This window comes from Podarcis tiliguerta (genome assembly GCF_965153285.1).
Source record: "Podarcis tiliguerta genome assembly, chromosome: 14".
Lineage (NCBI taxonomy): Eukaryota > Metazoa > Chordata > Lepidosauria > Squamata > Lacertidae > Podarcis > Podarcis tiliguerta.
The window spans coordinates 196,722-208,262 of NC_139547.1; the positions used below are offsets into that span (position 1 = coordinate 196,722).

An 11,541-nucleotide genomic window follows, 5' to 3' on the forward strand; every position below is an offset into this window, starting at 1 on the left:
TTAGTGTTATGTAGTGTCTTTATATTGTATTGTATTGTTCTTTTTTCTGTTTTTATTTGGTTTTGTAGTGTTTAAATTGTTCAAAAAGCAATAAACATTATTTTTAAAAAAATAATAAATAAAAAGGCATAGTACACCAATCAAATCAAGTAAAGACCTGGTTAAAAGGAACATTTTAGCCTAGCGCCTAAAGGCATATAATGAAGGCACCAGGCGAACCTCCCTGGGGAGATCAATTGGGGAGCCACTGCAGAGAAGGGCTGTTCCTGTGTTGCCGCTGTTCAGACCTCTTGAGGAGGAGACACATGGAGAAGGGCCTCAGAAGATGAATGCAGAGTCTGGGATGGTTTACATGGAGAGAAGCTGTTCTTGAGGTATTGTGGTCCTGAGCCGTTTCATCCCGTCTTTGAATAATGAATATAAATGCAGCAATATTACATTTGGTTCATTATGTGGTGGGGTTGACAACATGTGTGAGAGGGAAGGAAATCCTTCCTCTGAAACAAAATCTGTTGTGTAGAAACAACAGTACTTTTTCAGGTTCCAGAGCTCATTAAGGCAACCTCTGTAGCCACACACCCCAAAGAGAGTCCAAAAATGCTTGCAACCTGTGGCCCTTCTGATGTTGTTGGACTACAAGAACATAAGAAGAGCCTGCTAGATCAGGTCAAAGCCCATGGTTCAGCTATGGAACTCCCTCAGGAGGCAGTGTTGGCCACCAACTTGGATGGCTTTAGAGGTAAAAGGTAAAGGTAAAGGACTTATGGACGGTTAAGTCCAGTCAAAGGCGACTATGGGGTTGCAGCGCTCATCTCACTTTCAGACCAAGGGAACCAGCGTTTTTCCACAGACAGCTTTCCGGGTCATGTGGCTGGCATGACTAAACCGCTTCTGGTGCAATGGAACACCGTGAACAAAGCCAGAGTGCACAGAAACACCACTTGCAGCGGTACCTATTTATCTACTTGCACTGGCGCGGGTTGGTATGCACGTGGTGCTATGGTCTAAACCACTGAGCCTCTTGGGCTTGTCAATCAGAAGGTTGGCGGTTCGAATCTCTGCAATGGGGTGAGCTCCCGTTGCCCTGTCCCAGCTTGTGGCTTTAGAAAGAGACATTCACAATGGCAATGGTCTGCCTCCACAGTTGCTGGAAACCAAAAGAGGGGAGAAGGCTCTTGTGCTCAAATCCTGTATGCAGGTTTCCCACAGGTACGGGGTTGCCCACTGTGAGAATAGGATACTGGATTAGATGGGCCACTGGCCTGTTCCAGCAGGCTCCTCTTACATTTCCATGTTCTTATCTAGTCCAGGATCCTGTTCTCACAATGGCCAACTAGAAGCCAATGGAAGCCTGCAACCAGCACTTGCATGCAGTGCATCTGCTCTGCCCTCCACCATCCCTCTGACTATTAGCATCACCATCACTGACAGGGATTGCACAGGATATCTGAATGTTTGGTGTCGTGCCTCTCCTTGGAAATGACTTATATAATTTGTTGCTGCAGCCTGCCACTTACCTCACAGCACAACAGATACCGCTGTCAGGAAAAACAACATAGACATAGAAAAGCAGTCTCAAGAGCTTCCCTGTTCTCTTCATGCCGCATCAAGGAACATAATGGGCCTGGGTCAGGAAGATGAGGATAAAATTACAGGGAGAATGATTCAGCCTCAGGAACAAGTGTGCTGACAGTGTCATGCTCTGGCTGAATGCCAGGCTGAGTGACTACAAATGGCCCATTTAAAGGATCCTGTTTGCTCTGGTCAGTGAAGTAGTGGGGGGAGGGGGACGGGACAGACCCCAAAGCAGGAGCAATGGCATTAGCTGCTGGAGCATCTCAGCTCAAGGTGTGGTGAACAGGTACCATCCTGTTAACAGTAACTTTGTGCGGGAGGGTTGGCTTGGACAAATGCCTGCTACTTCTACACCCACCCACATTTCTTCCTCCTCCATCCAGGCAGTCAAAAGGCATTTTCCCAGTTCAAGGACACCTTCCAGGCAGATTAAGCACTTGAGGAGATTGCAGAGCAGACCTGGGGCAGAGTTTCAAGGGCTGGTCTGGGAGGTTCTGGGGCCATATTTCACTCCTCGACCTGAGCTTCCCCCACCCCCCCTTAAAAGCTCTTTCGTCTAGCCTACCTATGGGGAAGCTGTGCCCTTCTAGGTGTCAGACCTCAGATCCCAACAGCCCAGCAGGCCAATGATCAGGGAGGTGGCAGCTGTGGTCCTAACATCTGGAGAGCCAGGGGTCCCACCATCCCTTCCTGGGCTCTCTGCAATACCCATCTGTGAAATGCACTCCTTGGAGTATCCTTTCTTCTTATGTCTTGAAATTAGGCAAGGTCTGGCTTTTGTCAGCTTAGGGTTTCTCCACATTTCCTCTTGTGCTTTTCCCCAGGGAAAACTGCTCTTGAGCACACAGTCGGAGCAAATGGCTATTGGGTTCTCCTCAGGTTGCCATTTCTTCCATTTATCACTCAACAGTGGGTTTTCCTTTTTTTTAAATAAATATTTTATTAAGTTTTACATAAGAAATAAAGAAACAAAAATAAAATAAACAACAACACAGCAAAATTAGAAAAGTACAATAAAACACAAACACAAAACAGCGAAAAATATCAAGAAGAAAAAACGAGAGAGAGAAAAAAAATAAAAACAATTTTATCCTCATTATATTCCTTGCATTAACTTATTTCTCCAACCTCCCCAGACCTCCCTTCTCTGTATTCCAAATCATATATTCAATCAGCAAATTCCTTCCCTCTGTCTTAATTTAATTTTGTCTTAATTTTAATATCTTTATATAACTTGATTTTCTTATATCTTAAAATATTGGTTCTTTTTTAATCTTTAAACTTTTTACTAATAACCTTTTACATTCAATCAGATGTCATCAAACATTCATTATCTTATAGTGTTTCTGTAGATAATCTTTGAACTTCCTCCAATCTTCTTTCACCGTCTCTTCTCCCTGGTCTCTAATTCTGCCGGTCATTTCAGCCAATTCCATATAGTCCATTACTTTCATCTGCCATTCTTCCAGGGTGGGTAGTTCCTGTGTCTTCCAATACTGTGCGATAAGTATTCTTGCTGCTGTTGTAGCATACATAAAAAATGTCCTGTCCTTCTTTTGCACCTGTTGGCCGACCATGCCCAGGAGGAAGGCCTCTGGTTTCTTCGGGAAGGTGTATTTAAACACTTTTTTCATTTCATTATAGATCATCTCCCAGAAGGTCTTAATCCTTGGGCACGTCCACCAAAGGTGAAAGAATGTACCTTCAGTTTCTTTGCATTTCCAACATTTATTATCGGGCAAATGATAAATTTTTACTAACTTGACTGGTGTCATGTACCATCTGTATATCATTTTCATAATATTCTCTCTTAAGGCATTACATGCCGTGAATTTCATACCAGTGGTCCATAACCGTTCCCAGTCAGCTAGCATTATATTATGACCAACATCTTGTGCCCACTTAATCATTGCCGATTTCACTTCCTCATCCTGTGTGTTCCATTTCAACAGCAAGTTATACATTCTTGACAAGGTCTTAGTTTTGGGTTCTAGCAGGTCTGTTTCCAATTTTGATTTTTCCACCTGGAAGCCAATTTTCCTATCCAATTTATAAGCCTCCATTATCTGATAGTAGTGAAGCCAATCACGGACTCTGCTTTTAAGTTTGTCAAAACTCTGCAGTTTCAATTTATCTCCATCTTGTTCTAGGATTTCCCAATATTTTGGCCAGTTGGCCTCCATATTGGGTCTTTTTAAAGCTTTTGCTTCCATTGGTGACAACCACCTTGGGGTCTTATTTTCAAATAAATCTTTATATCTAGTCCATACATTAAACAGTGCTTTCCTGACAATGTGAATTTTAAACATTCTATGCACTTTAACTTTATAATACCATAGATATGCATGCCAACCAAACACATTATTAAATCCTTCTAGATCCAATATATCTGTATTTTCAAGAAGTAGCCATTCCTTCAACCAGCAGAAAGCTGCTGCTTCATAATAAAGTTTTAAGTCTGGCAGGGCAAAGCCTCCTCTTTCCTTCACTCAACAGTGGGTTTTCCCTATTATGCAAGGGGAAAACCTTTTGGACCCGTGCTTTCTAGGCACAGCAGAAGCAGAACGGTGAATGAGCCCTTAGTCAGTTAACAAACTCATTTCATTGCAAGCTAAACTGCTCTTTGAGATGGGACAGCAAAGAAGAGGGAGGGAGATTGAGAGTGATATTGAACAGTTAACATTCCCATCTAGCGTTTGTAATTGGTATTGCAAGGTCTGGGGTGCCTTGATATTCATGGTTGTTTTTTAAAAATTGAAAATAATTGGGGAGCAAGGATCACAAATATCCAGGGGCATAGCAGGGGGGAGCAGGGGGACTGTGGCCCCAGGTGCAAAATTTTGTGGGAGTGCAACGTGGTGCCAGCTTCCACAGGGATCCCTGCAGCCCACACCCATGGTAACTCCTCCTGTCTCCATAGAGGAGGTGGGGAAACTAATTGCCCAACTGAAAAACAACAAAGCCCCGGGCATAGACTACATTCCAGCAGAGCTCCTGAAGAACAATACCAGTTGGTGGGCTCCTATAATGGCGTCAATATTTACATACATCGATTCAACAGGCATAATCCCTGGTTGCTGGACAGAGGCAGTAATCATCCCAATCTATAAAAAGGGTCCCATGGCAGATCCAGCGAGCTACAGACCCATCAGCCTCCTCCCCATTCCCAGCAAATTGTACGCCAAACACCTCCACATTAAACTAATCGACTGGATGGAAACTGAGGCAGTTCTGGCAGAGGAGCAAGCCGGCTTCAGACAGGGCAGAACAACAATAGACCATTGCTTCGTATTAGCACATCTCATTGACAAATATGCCAACAAAACACGTGGGATTCTATACGCAGCATTCATTGACCTAAAGGCGGCCTTTGACTCGATTTCACGAATCAAACTCTGGGCGAAACTCAATGCTACCAACATTGACAAAAGATTACTATTCTTGATAAAAAGCCTATATAAAGACTCCAAGTTATATGTAAGAGCCTCAGTAAATGGGCAACTAATTGGCCCTGTACCAGCCACCAAAGGAGTCAAGCAGGGTTGCATTCTAGCCCCAGCCTTATTTAACTTATATATCAATGACATGGTCAAACACCTAACATCCCCAGAGTTCCATGCCCCCAAACTGGCCGAAAAATCAATTTCAGTGCTCCTCTATGCGGACGACGCGGTTCTCTTATCACGAACTAAAGTAGGCCTCAAAAGGCTACTAAGAGAATTCTCAGCTTACTGCAGGAGAGATCAATTGGTGGTCAATCACCAAAAAACTAAAGTCATGGTCTTCGCTAGGAGACACAGACATCACAGATGGGAGATGGACAATCAGCCAATAGAACAGGTCAAAATTTTCAAATACCTCGGAGTAGTTTTCCAGTCAACAGGGGCCTGGGAGGCCCACCATAAATATGCTAGGGAAAAAGCATCTCAAAGCGTCAAAATACTGTCTCGCTTTTACTTTACGAAGGGGGGCAGACATATCCCAGCAGCTTTGGAGGTCTTTCAAGCAAAACCCCTGGCACAACTACTCTACGGGGCCCAAATCTGGACGGGAAATCATTGCCGCACACTCGAAACGGTCCAGTCTAAATTCCTAAGACAGATTCTAGCCGTTCCATCATGCGTACCAAATGCGGCCCTACGGCTGGAGACCGGCCTCCTCTCCGTCGAGACCCGGACCTGGATAAGAACATTCAACTATTGGCTTCGTTTAAATTTAAACCCATCCAGACTATTACCTCTAGTAGCACGAGACGCTCATAGAAGTCGGTGGTCCAAAGTAGTGCATCAAAAACTACTTACATGTGGCCTACAAGCACAGCATCTCCTGAAAGTGGGTCTCCCCAAGGCAAAAACCATTATCGATCAGCGCTTGAAGGATATTGAGCAGCAGAATAATCTGGCCTATATTAAGAAATTTAGTGCTTGGTACGCTTATCTGCCCCCCTCCCATTTTGATTTTCGGGCACCTTACTTGTCTACCTTAACCATTCCAAAACTTAGGCGGGCCTTTACACTGGCCAGACTAAATATGTTACCGTCAGCTGTTCTTGAAGGTAGATATCAAAAAATTCCATTTGAGAACCGGCTCTGCCCCTGTGGAGCTGGCTATGTAGAGACGGCGTCACACGTTCTCTTGTCTTGCTCCCTATATAAAGATCTCAGGGACGAGACCATCACGCCGCTCCTATCTGCCATCCCCGGCTGCTCTTGCGAAGCCAAATTGTGCTCACTTCTAGCCGACCAGAACAGCTCGACTACAGAGAAGATTGCTAAATTTATCGAGAGAGCAATGAGACTGAGAGCTGGTATCTGAATGATATCAGTGTGGTCACCCGGATTCCTCGTCTTGGTTTTTATGATTATTATCATTATGTTTTATTATTATTATTTTATTACTTCTGCCAAGTTTTAAGTACTGAGATTATTAATTTACCTTGGGTTTTAATAGGTCACAAGATTTTAACTATATTTGTAATGTACTTCTGTTGGTGTTTGTCTTTTGATGCTATGGCCTGTTGGCTATGCAAATAAAGTTTTATTCATTCATTCACCCATGGTAACTGGGCACAGGTGGAGGGAGACGTGCCATGGGTGACCCCAGCACAGGCTGGCCTGGTGCTCTTCTCCACAGACATCGGGAGGTCTCACCCACCAAAGGCTGTGTTGGCCAGCTAGGCTCCCCCCTGAATGGACACAGACCTGCTTGGGTCGGGGTCGGGGTGCTCCAGTGGCATCGGCGGTTTGCCCACCCCGGGTGCCGCAACCTATGTTCAGGTGCTGCAGATATTTACTGCTGGAAATCCAAACCCTGTAGAAAGAATATGCTGACACTTACCTATAAGGAAACATGCATAGGATCATGCAGAGAACTTGTTAACTATAGGTAAATCTCCTGGGCAGCCTTACACTGTTTTTAGGCTTCTTTAACTGGCTTGCCGTGGAACTGCAGTGCCTGAGTGTAGCTAGGGAGGGGAGCAATATCCACCCTCAAAATCAAGTAAATAAATAAAAATACTTAACTAAAAGTAGAAATTGTAGGAAGATTTCTGAGTACTTGGGGTCAAAAGAAAGAAATTTAAAACAACTGTTGTTGAGACATTTCATTCTGAATCTGCTAGACTGAGCCAGACAGAGGAAGTGGCGGGTGGGTGTCCTGCCCTCCCCACATAAATCCGGGCTACACCCATCCTGCCATGTGTGGAAGTGCTGATCCTTCTCAAGATGTTTAGTTTCCTCAGAAAGCTACAATTCCCAAGCTTCCCTAGGCATGGGTGTTTGCAAGGAGCAGCCCCCCCCCCCCGGTGAACAATAACCCCAAGACTTTCAGCTTTTATATTCTTAAAAAGAGTAAGATGCTAGCATTTGTAAAACCTGAGATATGAGGCAAAATGTACAGCCACTATTCTTCGGGGGAGGGCACCTTTCTGAGGCAAAATGCCAGTGGCAGGCAGGTCCACAGGCAAAATTGGGTGTGGTTCTAGAGGTACATTTTAAAAACTGACTCCAGCTACAAAGAGGCCCCTGGGGAGGCAGAGGAACATCAGCTGCTGGTGCTGGAGATCCTGCTCCCTGCTTGGAAGGCATTTTCCATCTGGCCTAGGAGGGGGGCCATGGTCTCACTCCAGCTACAGAAAGCTGGAACAAAATCTTGGGTTGGAGCAGTGTCTAGGGGTTCCTGTTGGGGGCTCTGTTATTGGTTTTACTGCCCTTGCTGTTTAAAATGGTTTTTAAATAACTTTTAATCTATGGGTGTTATAATTTAGTGTTTTTTGTTGTTTTAAATAAAAGGGCATAGGAAATGTGTGGGTAGAGAGGAGCTGGGCAGGGGGGGCAATCACAGTGGTTCAGGATAGGGCGAGGCATGGTGGAGCAGGCCAGGTAAGGGGCACACAGCCCAGGCAAGCAGTGACTGAGGCATCGTTAATCAGCAGTTCCCAAGAGTGGGTGAATGGGAGGCTGCCTGCTCTTGATGAGGTCACACTCTGAAGGAGTGGCTATGTAGCTTGGGGGTCCTCCTGGATCCATTGCTGCTGCTAGAGTCTCGGGTGGCCTCAGTAGCACCAAGTGCCTTCCTTCAGCTTTGGCTGGTGGCCCATCTATGCCCCTATCTGGACAGGGAGAGCCTAACTACTGTTCTCTACACTCTGGTAACCTCAAGGTTAGATTACTGCGATGCGTTATACATAGGGCTGCCTCTGAAGATGGTTCAGAAATGTTATGTTTCCAAGGGTTTGCTCGAGAGCAAGCAGGCAAATATCTCCCTACTTGGCAGCAAAATAAACTTTATCTGTCCGGAGCGCCACTGTCCCGTGGGTGACTCAATCGCTGGCAGAATCCATGAGTGGGCAGTTCCTGAACTTTCCCCAGCAAAGCAGCTTCTTGACGCCCAGTTTGCGTCTCCCCCTCTGTGTGGATGCTTTCTGCGCAAAGAGGGCGTGGGCAGCGGAGGACCACTTTCCTTCCCGCTTCTCCCAGGCAAGGAGTCCTGGGACCGCCTTGCCACTTCCGACTCCTGCACCTCCTCTCCACTGGAGGCGTATTTACTCTCCTCCATTGAAGAGGAGCTACTTCCCACGATCCCTGGAGGCTCCCTATAATCCATTTGGCTTTTGCTCTCTCCCTCTTGAACTGATGGCAGTTTCCTGACAGGAAACTTCAGCTAATGCAGAATTCAACAGCCAGGTTGTTCACTGGGGCAAGACAGATAACGCCCTGACCTAACATCACTGGCACCTTCATTATATGTTTTTAGGCATCAGGCGAAAACCTTGCTCTTCAACCAGGCCTTTGGCTGATTAACTGTCTATGTCCTTTAAATATGTTTGTGGGAGGGCGGCATTATTGTTTAGTTTTGTTCTTGTTTTTATTATGTACTTTGTGGGATTTTTCTTTCTTTTTCTTTCCTTTTTTGATTTGAACTGCCCTGAGATCTTGAGATGAAGGGCAGTAGACAAATTTAAGAAATAATAATGCTCATAATCATAACATTAAGAAGAGTATCTGCTGGATCAGACCAATAGCCCATCCAGTTCAGTGTCCTTTTCTCACAGTTGCCTATGGGAAAATTACAAGCAGGATCTGAGCATGGAGCACCCACCCCTCCTTCGGTTTCCACCAACTGGCATTCAGAAGGGGTGAGAGAGAGAGAGAGAGAGAGAGAGAGAGAGAGAGAGGCTTCACCTACTTTTGACTCTGGCCCTGTCCGCACTAGCTTTGGCCCAATGTGGGCATCCTGCCAGATTACCCCCCAGGGAATCTGACCCCCAAGAGAGAAAACAGACTGCCCACCCCTAGTTTAGCATAGAGACTGATACTTTATGGCAAATGTTTCACATATTCCCAGTAGAACATGGCCATGAAAGCCACAGGCTAGGCCTGTGGTTCTCCTACTAATCATATGAAATGGCACCAGGTTCATAGTGCCGTGCAGGAAGATTGGAAGATTGCAGGCCAGGAGAGTTGACGGCAGAACATCTCTCTTTCAGTGTCCTTCTTTGGGGACGGCTATGTAGAGATGCCCTTGGCGAGCTCCTGCAGCACCATCCAGCTTCATCTGCAGTTCTACACCCGGCAGCAGAATGGACTCCTCTTCCTGGCTGCAGGACAGAAGGACTATCTACTGTTGGAGCTCCGGGCTGGCATTCTACAGGTCAGCGAGATGTTCTCCTGCAGCTTTTACACACAACAGTTTTTATTGAATGATTGTGCAGCTGTTGCTAGCGATGGGAGTGGGTTTGGTCAGAACATGAATTTCCCCAGTTTGGGGAGCCTCACTTCCTGCCCATTATGAGCAGGCACAGCTCCCTGGGGTTTTGTGTCCAGCTCCATTTCCTCCTGGGTGGAAGGGTGGCATAGAAATCAAACAAATCAATCAATCCTGCTACCAGGGGTGCTTCCAGATGACCCCCTTTATTGAGCAATCATCCTCATTTGTTTGCATTGATTATTTAATGAACATTTATTCTGGTTTCTTTCCAGGGAGGTTAGATGACCTTTCATCAAAGCCAAGTCTTGTCCCACACTTTCCAGAATGCCTAATTTTTTAAGGAAGTGGGTTTTTGTTGGGCAAGACCTTCCAGTCAACTTATAATTGTGAAACCTGAATTTGCCAGCATGTGATTGAATCCCACCTGAAACTAGCGATGGTCTGGGAGTGCTCTCAGCCTTCCTGCCAATATCCTCCATTTTCAAGCCAGAAAAATAACAACCCCATGATCTCAAAAAGGAGGAGGGGGTAGCTGGTGGCAGAGAAGGCTTGCTTCATCCATAGCTGAAAGTCATTCACTTAAGAAGCACAATTTCCTGCAGGGGATTTATGGTTTCCTCTGCCTCCCAACTCAGCTCAAAAGGCAACCCCAGGCTCCCCAGAATTTCCCAGGGCTCCTGTGGCTTGGGAAGCTGTTGTTCTGCATGCCAGAAAAGGTAAGGAAGCCTTACAGAGAGGCTTCCTGCAGGGCCACCCTGCTGTCACTTCTGCTAGGTAAATACAGTGGTACCTCAGGTTACAGACACTTCAGGTTACAGACGCTTCAGGTTACAGACTCCGCTAACCCAGAATAGTACCTCGGGTTAAGAACTTTGCTTCAGGATGAGAACAGAAATCATGCAGCGGCGGTGAAGTGGCAGCGGGAGGCCCCATTAGCTAAAGTGGTGCTTCAGGTTAAGAACAGTTTCAGGTTAAGAACAGACCTCCAGAACGAATTAAGTTCTTAACCCAAGGTACCACTGTAAATGGGAAGGTAGCATGTGGCAGGTGTTCAGAGGCTTGCAGATGGGCTCTGAGGGAAGGTATTTGAACTCTGCCATACTTGCAATGATGTCATTGGAAGCATAACAGGGTCTCAGTTAAAGACTGGACTGGCGAGGACTCAAAAACTGGGCATTTGAAACAAACTTTTGATAGAGAGCAGAAGGACTTTTTAAAGGTTTTAATTAACGTAACATCAAAATTACAAACAAAACAAAAAAACATAATCAAGGTTACAAAACATAATACAGGAGAACAGCACAAAGCCAGAGTTCATACTTTGGTGGGAGAAGAACATTTTTATATACTGTATCTAATTTGACACATAGGAAATGGAATCCCACCAAACAGCTTAGAAATGTTCCTGATCCTTTAGAAACAGGTAATTTGTGAGTTGCTTTCTTTTCCATGGCCAAATTCCACATATTCTTGAGAGGTTTAAGTCCTGTAGTGTCTTCCATTTCTGGGCCAAAGAAGTTCCCTCTGCAGCCAGCATCCACACAAGAAGTTCCTTAGATCACAAAGGCCAATTTTAAAACAAATGAATTCCTCACATGGCCTGACATAAACTCTCACTCAATTTGCAGCATTGAGATTGTGACACTAGCCTAGTTTACAGAGTTGTCAAAAGAGTTGCTGTACTGAGATAACAAACATAAGGCACACTGAACATTCAGAAAGTTCTAATGAACAAATGATTCTAATGATTCTGATTTG

The 11,541-nt window shown here is 45.3% G+C and overlaps 1 protein-coding gene across 1 annotated transcript in view; it reads left to right on the forward strand.

Moving 5' to 3' along the window:
- The window catches only part of CSPG4 (chondroitin sulfate proteoglycan 4), a 126,310-nt gene that overhangs the window by 88,081 nt on the left and 26,688 nt on the right, over positions 1 to 11,541 (forward strand). The window contains exon 2 of the mRNA XM_083412713.1: positions 9,563 to 9,726. Within this exon, the coding sequence (XP_083268839.1) occupies positions 9,563 to 9,726 (164 nt within the window). The remainder of the gene's footprint in view (positions 1 to 9,562; positions 9,727 to 11,541) is intronic.